General features: G+C 37.6%; 1 protein-coding gene across 1 annotated transcript; it reads right to left on the reverse strand.

The window, feature by feature from the left end:
- Nucleotides 1–4,390, reverse strand: LOC126629224 (DEAD-box ATP-dependent RNA helicase 31-like). Its single transcript, XM_050299184.1, has 10 exons — nt 3,232–4,390; nt 3,050–3,156; nt 2,756–2,811; nt 2,353–2,577; nt 1,792–1,998; nt 1,599–1,685; nt 1,382–1,477; nt 956–1,171; nt 538–720; nt 1–445 (listed from the first exon to the last, which is right to left on the reverse strand). The coding sequence occupies exons 1-10, from the start codon at nt 4,323–4,325 to the stop codon at nt 218–220; spliced, it is 2,499 nt and encodes an 832-aa protein (XP_050155141.1). The 5' UTR covers nt 4,326–4,390; the 3' UTR covers nt 1–217.
- Between the last annotated feature and the right edge of the window lie 10,411 nt (nt 4,391–14,801).

Raw genomic sequence — 14,801 nt, forward strand, 5'->3', positions numbered from 1 at the left:
TTTAGAAATACAAACTTCAACTTTCCACTTGTACCCTACAAAAATTTTGAACAACAATAGTTTGTGCTTTAAGTTTGTGTTGTCTCTGTCGCATCGCATAGCAGCATACGTTGTTCAACTTCAACTACAAAATCTCTAACATTAAATTTAAGTTTTTCAATTGTTAACTAGTAATCGGGACAACCTAATCAGCTGACTAAGTTGGCTGCTAGCGAAGCTACTTGGAACGCAATCCAGGGACATTCTTAAGCCCCATCTTGCCAAGAACGAGCTTGGGAATGGCCGGAGGGTTGTCCAGCCCCATGCTTCGGCTAAACTCATTAGCAAGCTCCACAAGCATATGCTTATCGCGCCCCACTTTCTTGTTTGAATTGTAATACCCCAGCCATGCTTGGTACGCTGCTTCTTTGTTCTTCATCTCCACCTTGGACAGTGCTCGTTCCACCTGTTAGATACAATTCCAACATTAATACATAAAACTATATGTTTCAAGGAAAAAAGGGAAGAAACAAGTGAGACAGAGGGAGAAAAACCCACCTTCTTTGTAGTATCTGGATCAACTGACGGTAAAGCAGCCTTGGATATTGGCAAATCCTTAATATTGGACAAGAAGAACTCCTCCCAAGGAGCCAGTAGCAATATCCCTTGCCCCACTTTGCCTTTACGACCAGTTCTTCCAAGTCGATGTATATACTGTTGTCTATCGGCTGGCACGCCCACCTATATTTGCAAAAAAAAGGGCAAGGGGTCAATGATAAGGGGACTTAGTTTCAAATCTACAGCAGCTGAAGTTGCAAAATAATGTACTGAAACTGTGTATGATGCTTAAACAAGGTAAAGCAACTTAGCTAAAAGATTTTGAAAGACATGGAACTCAGTTAACTGAAAGCCACAATTTAAATATTGCATGCTGAATAAATGGCAAAGGAACTTCTATTTAAATCTTGCATATTACCTGTATGACTAGGGAAACATCTGGATAATCAACCCCACGTGCAGATACATCAGAAGTCACAAGAATAAGACCCTTTGATTTCCGAAATTCATCAGAAACCCTGGTTCTATAACTCTGTGGCTTTCTAGAATGGATCTCTCTGACATTCAAGTTCAGCTCACCAAGAAGGTCTGCAACCAGTCGTGTTACCATAGCGGTAGTGCAGAATACAAGAACCTGCACATAATATGAGAATCACATGTTACATAAGATAGCAATAAAGGTGATGCAGCTCACATATGTTATATAAGATCGCAAAATGGTGGGCAACACAAACCATGCTTCCTAAGAAAAATATCTATGGTATTAAATCAATACTAATGAATACACCTGAAAGTATGGTGGATGAATTGAACAAGCCAAGGCTTTGGGTAATACAATACCTACCTTATAGTCAACATCATCTGCAATATGCTCTTTAAGAAGACTATATACCAAGGAAAAATGCCTGTCCAATGGAGCGACCAAATGCGTCTGTGCGACCTGAAATCATCCATACAAAAATCAAACATAAATATTAATCACCAAATTGTCAAAATTAAATATCATATCAATACAGACACACACACACATACACGTACATACATGTCAGAAAAAAGCAAACCTGTGCATGTGTCTCTTCACTGCCTTCTTCAACTGTATTGATATATTCGTGATCTCTTTTCAAAGCAATATGACAGATTTGACGGACCTACAATTAGGAAGAAACCAGTGTTCATCTACAATGTATTTAAATGTATGTTTTTTCGCATTTACTGAAAATCCACATTACCACAAAAAATAGTAGTGAAAGAAACCTCTTCCGGAACAGTGGCGGAAAACAAAAGTGTCTGCCGTTGTTTGGGAACAGCTGATATAATCCTTTCAATATCTTTACGGAATCCCATATCCAGTAAATGATCAGCTTCATCAAGTACAAGGACTTTGACACCCATCAGCCTAGTTGCAAAACCTGCAGTATTCTCAATGTGATCTTTGAGCCTTCCAGGTGTAGCGACAAGAATCTGTATGTTTTATAAGTGTTACATTGCATATAAACAGTGCCAATTAAACACAGATCAAACTATGTTGATAGAAATTTTCATCTGTGTCCTTAGTTGGTATCATATCAGTAATAAAAGAGCCAGTATCAAGTAATGGAATCTAATGCGAACCTTCATCTCAATTAAACCTTGTCAACTTTATATAAGCCTATAAACTAACTTGATTCGGTAATTCACCTATTAGACTAGCTCATGAAATTCTAGAGCTATGTCAATGTACAATCAATCATTAGCTCAGTTTATATTTAGCTAGTGAAGTTAATGAAACAGGGTGATGCAGTAAATGACAAAGTTCTCCAGCAATAAAAAACTTACCTGGCAAGGGTTGGCTTGGATACGTTTCTGTTCTAAAGCAAGTCGTGTACCACCAATCACAACTTGGACACCAATAGAGGGATGATATTTCAACAACTTATTGGCTTCAGTAGCAGCTTGACTTGCCAACTCCCTGGTTGGGCATATAACAAGTACAAAAATTGGTGGTCGCTTGTTATCACGGGTAATAGGAGGCGAATTTACAACAACTTCAATTGATGGAAGCTGAAACAAATAAACTCAATGTCAAGTAGGATGAAAAGTCCCCTGCAATTGCATAAATTGATGATACAGATCCAATGCCTCAAATGAACTAAAGTAGCATGGAATTTATCATACATGTTGCATCTTTTTTTAACATGAGAACATTCATTCGCACAGAGAAACAAATGAGATTCCATACCAAGAACGCCACAGTTTTTCCAGTGCCTGTTCTAGCCTTGGCCAGCACATCCTTGCCTACAAAACACAACAAAGTAGAATAAGCAGTTCCATAATATGGACACGCAAAGATATCAATCAAATCTTCGTAAAGAGGACACAGTAGTTACTTGATCTTATTTATATTATAGGCAATCCTGATTAAACAAAGCTTCTGTTTCTTTCAGTTTCCTCATGAAGAGGCATTGTTCAAAACAAGATGCCCCCCCCTTTTTTCAATCCTAAAGTCGGTGCACGATTTTGTAAAGAAACAAACCTTTCAATATTACTGGAAGAGTAGCTTCTTGCACTACAGTCATCTTTTCATATCCTGCGTCCTTGATTCCTTTCAAGGACAGTGGAGAGACCGAACATTGATCAAACCTGCAAACATTCAAAATAAGTTAAGACAAGATACTTGTCAGCAATCCATTATGAAAATGTTGATGTTGAACATACCGCGATTCACTCAAATAAGAGTCAGAGCTTCCAGCTGAACTTTTCGGCAGAACCCTTTTGCTCGCTTCATCATCTGAACCACGAAGCAAAGAAGCTGCACTTTTTTCTCTTAATACTCCAAAACCATCTTCATCAGAAGCAGCAGTGTCACTCTCTTCCTCACTAAGAAAACCCCCAATACCACCAAATGGTTTTACCTCCTCCTCTTCAGTATCATCCATTACTCGCAATTCTTTACCCGAATCTCTTCCACCTCTATTCCTGGTAAATGATTCCCCTTTCACCTTTGAACTCGAACTCCCTTTTGAAAACGAATTCGAGGCCCCACGATTGTTTCTATGGGGAAATTTGTCTTCCTTGTCATCATCACTCCGAAATTTGTTATCAAAGCGATTGCTTGTCCCTGCATTTCTCGAAAAGGAATCATTTTGGGCCGGAAATCTTCGCCTACTCAAATCTCCAAAATCGCCATTTGAATTCGGATTGCCACGATTGTTTCTGGGTGGAAATGCTCTCTCTTTCCTATCACCCTCAGATTTATTATCAAATCGCTTACTCATCCCCGAATTTCTCGAAAAAGTCTGATTCGGTGATCGAAATTCTCGCCTTTTAGAATCACCAAAATCTCCAGAATCACCATCTCTCCTGCTCCTCTTCATCGGATAAGACTCCCTATCGGTACCCCTATCTCCAACCGTCCCCCTACGGCCCTCCGATTCGCCACGCGAGTCACTCTTTAACTCGCTGACCCAGTCACTGAGCTCAGCCTCGTCCTCAATCAGACTCTTCGAAGCTCCACCCGCTCTTCTCTCGTAGGCACGTGGCAACCCGGACCCCGACCCGGTCCTGGAGCCCCGGAACGCCCGACTTGAAAATGCTCGCTCAGTCTGCAGAGAGCGACGAAGCCCTAACCCTACGTACCTAAGCCTCAAGGGGAAGACCCGCGACAAAATGGGTACGGCCTGAGAGGACGAAATGGAAGGCGCGAATTTCATGGGCGGGTAACGGGTCGCCGGAACAGAGGTACTGAGGAGTCGGAGTTGGGGTAAGAGTCTGACGGGCATGAAAGTTGCCGAAAGCGACGTCGCTTTCATGGAGGTTTGTGTGGTGCAGAAGTGTGAGGAATCCCCAGAATGGGGATTTAGGTTTAGGGTTTAACGAAATGTGAGCGTTCGTATTTATAGTTTTAGGAGAGAATAGGGCAGAGGCTTCAAAGCAAAACGACACCGTTTCAGGGCAGATATGCAGAGCACCCCGGTGATCTTTATCTTTTGGGCCTAACTGTGTCATGGGCCAGCTGCCATTTCTGAGACACCAAGCATTTCATACTGTCATAAAATTCTAAATTGAACTATTTTCTCAAAAACATTATAACAACAAACTAGTTTTCAATCTAATGATATTTAGAGATGTGTATGTATATAGAGTTGCCATTGTTTTCCTTGTCGAATAGAGTTGTCATTGTTGGAAAGAGGTACTAATTAAAGACAAAATCTATCTAATCAAGAGTGCTGATACGTGGCGGAACAATCATACCCTACTAAGGGCTGGTTTGGTATTGCTGTGTTTTGAAAAAAAGGTGCTGTGAGAATAAGCAGATGTGCTGTGAGAATAAGCGGCTGTGAAATAAATCAGCATAGTGTTTGGTAAACTTTTTTGTAAAAGTGCTTTTGGAAAAAAAAAACAGTTTGATAGTGGGTCTTTTCATTAAATGAGCACTGTAGCTCCGTGTGCTTTAAAAAAAAAGCCAGTTTTTCAAAGCTGCAAATAGCAGCTTCAGCTTTTTCTTTTGATTTCATCTTATTCTCACATCAGCTTCCAAAATAAGTCTTTTTTTTTTTTTTTCAGTTTACCAAACACCTAAAACCCTCACATCTTTTTTTTTAAGCACCTCACTCCCAAACCACCCCTAATAATGACAATTAGTGTAGAGAAATATTAGAAGCAATTATCAATGTCTAATAGTCGTTGATCAAGGTCACTCAATATTACGGTCTGATGGTATTCCTCTTTACCTGAAAGTGAGAGATCTTAGATTCAAATTTTGTGGATAACGAAAAAAAAAAATTCGTTATAACTCAACTTCTTCCCAAACTCATAAGGACTGTGGCTTGCTCCCTTTATTTTATAGACTAACACAACCGTTGAGTGGTTAATAAAAATTACCGAGAACATAGACAAAAGTGTGAAGAAGATGAAATATCGAAGTGGTCCTTCCTTCCCTACAATAATTTCTTGATGGTTATGAGCAACCTTGGGACCCCTAATATTGGGTAAAAACACACCAAAACAGTTCATCCACGTTTACGACGTGTACATGTTTTTTCTTCTACTTTCTTTATTTTTGGACTGAAAACGCCTATAAACTTTTTTCCATACCCAATAAATTTGCTTATAATTTTCACTGAAAAGAAATTTAGATTTGGACGTCTTGATACAACGGGACATAATTTATCTGCCAACATTTTTACTATTTTAGTACTTTCAACGTGGAAATATGAATCAATCTAATGCTGCCATGTTGTTGCTGATGAAACAGACTTTTGAGCAAGCAAGGCAAAAGACAAAGAAAAGTGTTTCTCTTCTGCTTTCCTTCTCACAATGATTCACGTGTACAGTTTGCGTACGCTTTTCAGTCTCATCTTAAATCGATTCAGTGTTGGATTTATCCAATATAAATCAACCTTTAAGTGGTCTACTATATGTAATAGGAATGTAATATTGGAGAATAATGTTAATTGTGATTTGATCTCTTAAAGATATCAATCCTATATAAGGTGTCTTATATTGGAAATAGGATTGATGGAATCCTTAATAATATATGATTATGATATTTTACTTGAGAGCCAAGAAAGGAGAGTTTTAGTTTTCCCTTATGGACGGAATCTAAGACTTTTTGGCTAGTATATAAACACCGGTCCCTGCTAACCCTAGACATGACAACTAAGGCTTCCCATAGAGCATTGTCATAAAGCTAGGAGTTTACAGAAGAGTTGGTGTTTTTCTGTTTGTCATGGCAAACATAAAGATTGGAGTTTTATCGATCACGTCTTAATTGCATGGCTGCTGTATCTTCGATAACTACCATTGGAATCAGGTCAGTTACTCCTTCGTTTGTGTTTTAATTGTATAACCTTATAAGGCTAACAATTGATATCAGAGCCATTGGTTATATGATTAAAACCTATTAGGTTTTAGTTTGGACTATACAATATTTTTATGAGCTGCGTTTTTAATCCAAGTTATTACATACACTCGGCAACATCACCATACTGTTTAAATCAGTTTCAACATAGCCTTTGCTTGCCAATTGGAAATTGGACTACGCTTAGAGGCTCTTTTGATCAAGCATGAATTAAATTATGGAATTGAAGCATAAATTTATATATACTATTCTTATAGAATTGAAGAATGAAATTTAAAAATCATATAGGAATTGGAATCCTATAATGATATAGGTACGTAAAGAACCATATATGTAAGGCGTAGTATTAAAGTATTTTACAGTGGGAACTCTATTATTCTTTTAACTAGCAGCAAGTCGTTAAGTTTCCCTTGCTCCAAATGTTAAAAGTTTTAAATGGGAGGGTTCTATGATGAATAGCTCAAATTCATGGAAATCAGTGTGTTTGGAAAAGGTTGAATTTTTACTGGATAAGGTAAATGTCTCGGACAACGTATTGGAGGTTCTTTGCAACCTGCTCAGGTTCAGAATTCCATGTAAAAAATTTATCATGACACTTGTTTTTTACGTGTGTTAGCTTGATCAACAAAATCCAATTTGATTAGTCAAAATAGATTACCACCAATAGTTCTGATAAAGGAATGACTAAGAAAGTTTGATTAGCGTCAGTTTATTAGATTAACAACGATTGAAAATCATGGAATATTTCAGAGTTTCTATTTCAATTTTCATGCTAATGTTTTGGTTGATTTACCATGTGCCACTGATGATCTCAATTTTTGTAAGCATGCTATATTTGTTCTGACCTTACTGAAGAGGCCCTTCGATTAGCAAGCAGAACGAAGTCATCTACCAAAGCAAAATGGTTTGTTTCATTGACTTTTAAATTCCATGATGGTTTATGGTATTTTGGTTGATATATATTCGGGTTGATCCCTGAAAGCTTAAATTGGTAATAAGATAAAGATATAATTGCATGAGTGATGTGCTAATTATTGTAGAGCATGTAAATACATTGATTACCATGTATCGGTTAAGTATGTCATGAATATGGATCCAATTTTTATATATTTTGGCAATACGTATCTAAATGGGCATATGTTTATTGAATAAGAACTAATATTATTTTCCATGAATTATATTCTATATGAATTGCTACGGGTGATACGCTAATGTGACAAGAAACAATTGCATAAGTGCCAGCAATTGTTTGATCAAGCAAGTATACATAATTTTCTAAAGCCAATTATGTATCTACAGTTCGCATAGCATGTATATGTATTTACATTTGTTCTAACCTTGCATTGGAGAATTTCTTAAGATCCCTCAGTCGAACAAGCTAAATGAAGAGGTTCGTATTACATCGGTTATGAAATTCTAGTATGATCTTTCTTTTTGGTCTTCATGATAAATTATATAAGGAATGGTTATGTTGGATTCATGAAGTGTTATATTGTTCCTGCAAAATCCAACCATGTCGTGACATCTTTCTGATTGTAGGAGACGAAATTAGCCATATCCTATAATTTATCAATACTATTCGGATATATTGTGCCTATGATTGTGATAACATATATTAAAGTTATGTTTCAGGGATGCATATGTTAAGTTCTCCGCATATCAACTTTATACATGCTTGTCAATGAATATAATGTATTTCTTATACATGGAGGTAATTTAATATAAATTTTGGCAACATAATTAAGCAAATGGCGTGTTGGTTCAAGCATGTATGGGATGATGCAATTTTAAACATTGCCGTGAGCTTGGAATGTGGTGCATTATAGTTTTTGGTTAATCATGTGATTATACATATGTTTATAAAGAAGTAGAGAACATATGAAGGCATGAGGTATGTATTTCATTCAAAGTATGTGACTAAATTGATAAGCATGAATTTTCAAACATGTATTATTGTTTGTGGTTTTTCCTATGCCTAAAGAATTTAAACAGTGCTTTAACTAGTAAATTTTTATGTGCCATAAGGGGAGAAGAAAAGAAACTTTTCAAGGCTAATATAGGGCATATATTGGAGATATTTTCTATGGAAGAAAATAATTTTGGTTGTTCCTTTTATTTAATTTGGTATTTACAAAGCTAATGCATGATTTTAATGCTCTATGTTTAGTAGTTTTGTACTACGGAAAGAAATATATAAAAGGAAAGGAACCCGTTTGATTTGAGTGATTTAGCTTTTAAATTAAAGGAATGTATTGTTCTTTCCCATTACATAAAGTATTTCTATTAAGTAATTGACTCCATAATGATAAGTATTGACATTCTTGTGGTGGAATAAAACTTGTTCTATATGTGATTAATCTCTTTCAAGTATGCTGTCAGGTTTTTGAGATTAATTTAATGTCAATGGGAGTCATGAAGGAATTAGTGTCATTTGTTGGCTAGACTTGAAGCTCGAATCAGGTTATCATAATTTTGTCACTTGCAATTAATTAATTCATGTGACATCTTGTATCGTTTCAGGGCGGAGTTGATCAATGCCATTTCAACGAAGCAAGCCGCAATGGCCTAGTTGACGATGAGACTATGTTTTTTAGTTACTTCGGTCAACTTTGCATCTTAATTAGAATAAAAGGAATAATCTTCTTGCCTACAGGTGTGGATTACTTCTTTTAGTTTAATTAAGATGGCATAGTATGGGTTTTATTTCACAGAAGTTGTGAAAACCTTCATCTTGCCTACAGGTGTTGAAGTTTTTCAAGAAGGAACTTTTGTGACATAAAATCTAGTACTAGAAACTAGTTAATTTTCTTGCCTACAGGTGTAAATTAATTTAGTGTCATGAAGTTTATTGGGATAAAGTTCCATGCCATTAGTGACAAATATTTCCACAATGAGCCCCATAAAAGGTTGTGGTTTGAAGGCATGGAAATCGGTTCCATCATGATATATTTTGTATCTCTTTATGAGACTTGTTGATGCAAAGTATTGGACCCATGAAGGTTAATCAATGATTGCTAAGGTACGCATTGTTTAAGTCTTATGCTTGTAAATCTTTTCAATTTGAATTATGATGTCGGTTTAGAGGATGAAATTTGACTACTAAAGTTTCTTTTGGACATTGAAATTGAAATGATATGAAATTGAATTTGTTATGGATATATAAATTCATGATAGATGCACATAATTGTTTCTGGCAGATTGTATGTCTTGATTTAAATCCGGTGAATGACACGTCTAATGGTCACCAAATGACTTGAATTTTGGATATGTTCAACATATAGATGTCTAATATGTGTCTGCAAATTTTCGTAATTTTCTGCCATGTATTTTAATAATGGTGAATTTACTAGTAATCCATGCTCGTATAGGCAGTTTTACTGGCAGATTGTGTTGGTCTTTTTGAGACATGATTTTAGACTACTATTTTGACCCAAAACGACTCTATATTTTTATTTTGTGAAGATTAGTATGTCAATTTTGATCATTATAACTTTGGTAGCAATCAAGCTTGTAAATTAATTATGATAAATTCTAAAGTAAGTGTAACTCATTGCTGAAATTCTGTTTTGACAACTTTATGTTGGTTGAGATGTCTATTTTATTATGTCTAATATATAAAGACATTTTCTTTAGGTACATCTTTGAAAGAATATATTAACGAGTGTTTGCCCAAGTGGGAGAATTAGTGAACGAAAATTGGGCTTCACACTCATTAACTTATTTGCAAGCATAAACTCTGATAACTTAGTGGGAGTTGTTCTAAAATTTTGAGCACTAAGTGGACTTGCATGAATCTATTAAAGCATTATTCTATCTTCCATGAATTTGTGTTACTTGAATGTCTATAATATGTTTAAGTTGCACAAATGGATACTTGGTATATGCGTACATTTTCTATTACTTGCAATCATTTAGATTTCTCGATTGATCATATTGTTTTGGGGCTCATAAGGACTTAGCATAAATGTGGACTTATTAATACATATAAGATGGTTGTTGGATGCACATTTTTTGTGTAAACAGCAGTGAATGCTTTCATGCTTAGTTGTACCTTTCATTGAGGTAATATGCATTCATTGACTAAGTAAGGCTATTCCCAAAGGCAGTATGATTTAAGTGACTTTTGATTTGCAAATTAAGTAACGATGTTGCAGATCAGTGGGAGTTTGAGTTTCGTGTTAATAATGCCTTACATTTGCAGATGACCTATAAAGTATGTATAGAATCCATGTATTCATATTAATCTCCAGTTGGATTCATTAAGTCACATTTTTCGTGTGCTAGTCAATCATCTGATGAAATATATATCAGATTTCAAGTTGTTATCAAATTGCATATTAAATGTCATGGCATGGTTTGTGCACTACCTCAGTTGTGAGGATTTCCATCTTGCCCGCAGGTGTTGGAAATCACTATGAAAGTAACTGGTATGGTGCATAGATTAGTGTCAAAAACATATTAATTCATCTTGCTCACAAGTGTTGAATTAATTTGTTTTATGAAGTTTTTGGGATATTTTACTTGGACATGTGCCTATTTGGTATTTTCAATTGTGTCCGTTGGCTACAAACATCGTTTGTATTATTATTGATCTAATGAAAGTGATGCATGATTGTTTTGGAGATGTATTCACACCTGCAGGTTATGGTGGTTTCATTAGATGAAGGATATCTGCATTGGCAGATTTAAGGCTTCGAAGAAGCATAAAGTGTAACTTGTGAATTACAATAAGGTGGACCTGAGATGATATAAAGTAAGACATTTTGGTTAATTTAAAGTTTAATTTTAAAGTTTCATCTCTTGATCATAATTTGTGTTTCATGTGAATGAGGATCTTAGCATGTGTGATTATGAAGGTTCTGGGTTGTGTCAACTCTACAACCTTGTTAGTTCCATGTTAAGAAATGCATTTGACAGAAGTTGCATTAAGGACGAGATGTAATCACTGTTACATGGCCACTAAAGTGACATTAGTCTCCAATCTCAAGTATAAACATGAATATTACATTTTGTAGACCAAGTGGGAGAATGTTGGATTTATCCAATATAAATCAACCTTTAAGTGGTCTACTATATGTAATAGGAATGTAATATTGGAGAATAATGTTAATTGTGATTTGATCTCTTAAAGATATCAATCCTATATAAGGTGTCTTATATTGGAAATAGGATTGATGGAATCCTTAATAATATATGATTATGATATTTTACTTGAGAGCCAAGAAAGGAGAGTTTTAGTTTTCCCTTATGGACGGAATCTAAGACTTTTTGGTTAGTATATAAACACCGGTCCCTGCTAACCCTAGACACGACAACTAAGGCTTCCCATAGAGCATTGTCATAAAGCTAGGAGTTTACAGAAGAGTTGGTGTTTTTCTGTTTGTCACGGCAAACATAAAGATTGGAGTTTTATCGATCACATCTTAATTGCATGGCTGCTGTATCTTCGATAACTACCATTGGAATCAGGTCAGTTACTCATTCGTTTGTGTTTTAATTGTATAACCTTATAAGGCTAACATTCAGAACTCTAAAGAAGGATAAAGTAACAGTCAATGAAATCTAACAATTCGCGAATCGTTAATGGATATTTGCATTCCAACAAAGGCTAACAGTTCATGAAATCGAAACCCGAATGTGAAAAGCTTAACTCGTTGAGAGACAAACAGTAAAATCTAAACCCTAATGTGAAAAAGCTACGAGCGCTGTTGATGTACAAAACCGGAGGAATCTTGGAACAACGTAAATCCGACCGTGAATCTCCAAGAAAGTAAAGAACACAGATGTATCGTGGTTCACCCCAATATTTGAGCTACGTCCACACTGATGTTGATATTGTTTCATTTTGAATGGTGAATATACAAGAAGGCTAGCGGCAGTGTGCTCTCTAGCCTATTTTCTCTCTTCCCATGGCCTAAGCCTTAACCTCCTTAATGAGGAGAGTGAGGAGTCATTTTATAGAATAAGGGCTCCTTACTTATTACATATTTGCCCCTTCATTTATTACATAATTACATTTGAGTCCCCTTAGTATTTATACGAGGTTAAATACGGAGGCCCTAAGTATGGTACAAACAGTAGTCCCCCAAGTCTTCAATCAAGAGAGTCTTTTGGCTGGAGACTTGAAATTCAGTCCATGTGTGGGCCGAAGTAACTAGATGTCGTCTAGAACTGATACTCGATATGAAGCAATGCTCAATGCGAAATGATGCTCAACTAGAAATTACATATGTTGCGAGGATGCTCAACTAGACACATGTTGCCTTCTTTATACATCAGTATAACTATACAATACTTGCTCCAGTATGCAGAAGACAACTTAATAAAATATTCATCAATGACAATGGGTATGGGTGTGCCATGCTTTCCACTTCCTCCTCGGCTTTTCTCCATCTCTAGACATCTTTTCCTTTTTCATTATTTTCCTCCATTTTTCTACTTTTGCTTTCTGCTTTGGCTTTACTGGTGGTCGATGCCCATAGAATTTGAGGAGATTGCATCAGATGCTTGCAATGATCTCCCACACTTGCATTTCCAGCTCATTGGCTTTCTACTTTGGCTTTCTACTTTTGCTTTCTCAGAAAAGTGGGTTTCTTCGCAGTTGTGCTGGGGGTGAAGCTGAGCTGGTTGATGATTTTTTTGCTTGTTCTACCTCACATGGTGAAACTGAGTAGAGCTTTGGTTCGATGAGAGCCCGGGGCCTGAGTGTCGGGAAGGGTTTTAACCTCAGTGGTGCCATTGCTCAGGATAAGATAGTTAGGCCTAATCGCTCGTCCATCATGGACGGCATCTGACACAGGTGTTTGCGCGCGTGGTTTGATAAGAAACCCGTCCTAAAGCAAGCACGATGTCTTCATTCCGCCTTGTAAGGGACGTTGCTTACAGACCTTCCGCCGCTGAAAAAAAAAAGAAGTTAGCAGAGTTCTTTACTCCCTCACCTTCACAACAATGGTAGCCATCACCGCAATATGCATCCATCTCCCAATTTTCAAGTGCATCCGTTGCGGCAGAAACGACAAGGACAAACTCGAGGGGAATTTCTCAAGACACCCTACTCCCCCTGCACAGGAAAGCCATGGCGAACAGAAATGGTGGTCAGGTCGAGTCCGAACATTGGGGCCTTCATTCTCAACCCTAGGTGGGGAATCCTCTCAGAGAGCTCAAATGCCACCTTGGCATTCATTATGGGACCCAGGAGCGTCAGGGAGCCCCAATGCCAATTCACAAATTAATTAAAACCCATCTCATTTAGTGATTGGAGAACCGATGTTGAGCACGCTTTGTCCTCTCACAAGCCCCTCAGTCTCATCCATAGCAATGATCATGACCATGTTCTCACCCAAATGTTGAGCCACTTTGAGCACCAACTGGGTCGAGTTGTCTAGCACCTCAAGCGCGGTCAAGATCGGGGGAAGCCCTTCCTCGAACCTCACATCGACAACGGCAGCCAAGTCCTTGTGCGTCTGCGGCAATAACTTCTTGTACGACTAAATGTAGAGGAACAGAACCAGATCATGCACATCAGCTCTGGCCTCGTCAATCCCGTCTGGCTTGGCTTTAATGAGCGAGTCAGACTCCGAGTGCAGAACCGAGGCTAAGGTATCGAGGACAAGCTTTGCCTGATCAATGGAAATCTGAAGCGCCTCGGAGATCGCGGACGAGTCGACCCGATGACTCGGTGACTTCTCAATCAGCTTCTGCTTGAGCGGAATTAGGGTTTGGGTCGGGTCGGTGAAGATGGGCTTGGGGATGGGCAGTAGCCCATGCTCAAACGGTTAGCAGCGCGGGTGAATCAGGAGGGCCGGATCCTTGGCCGAAGACGACGTCGTTGTGGGCTCAATTAGGTCGTTCATGGCTTCTTTTCCCATGAAGCAGCAAAACGCAAAGTTTTTGTGTACACACAGATTTGTGAGTTGCAGATCTTCCATAAATGAAAAGAGAGAGAGAGAAAAAAAAATGGGTTTTTGGATGGTTTCTTAAACTGCATAGATTCTGCGAAGGTTTTCTGGAAAAGCTCAAAGAGTGAGGTTTTATGGGTTCTTGGGTTTCTGCAGATTCACGGTGGTGAGATGAAAAAAATGAAAGAGAACCGACATAGTTTTTCGTGTTGTTTCCTACAGACGGCGCCAAATGTTGATGCATAAAACTGGAGGGGTCTTGGAACAACGTAAATCCAGCCGTGAATTTCCAAGAAAGTAAAGAACACAGATGTATCGTGGTTCACCCTAATGTTTGGGCTACGTCCACACTGATGTTGATATTGTTTCACCCTAAATGGTGAATATACAAGAAGGCTAGAGGTAGTGTACTCTCTAGCCTATTTTCTCTCTTCCCATGGCCTAAGCCTTGACCTCCTTAATGAGGAGAGTGAGGAGTCCTTTTATAGAATAAGGGCTCCTCACTTATTACATATTTGCCCCTTCAT

The sequence above is a fragment of the Malus sylvestris genome, chromosome 7, assembly GCF_916048215.2.
Source record: "Malus sylvestris chromosome 7, drMalSylv7.2, whole genome shotgun sequence".
In the NCBI taxonomy this organism is placed as follows: domain Eukaryota; kingdom Viridiplantae; phylum Streptophyta; class Magnoliopsida; order Rosales; family Rosaceae; genus Malus; species Malus sylvestris.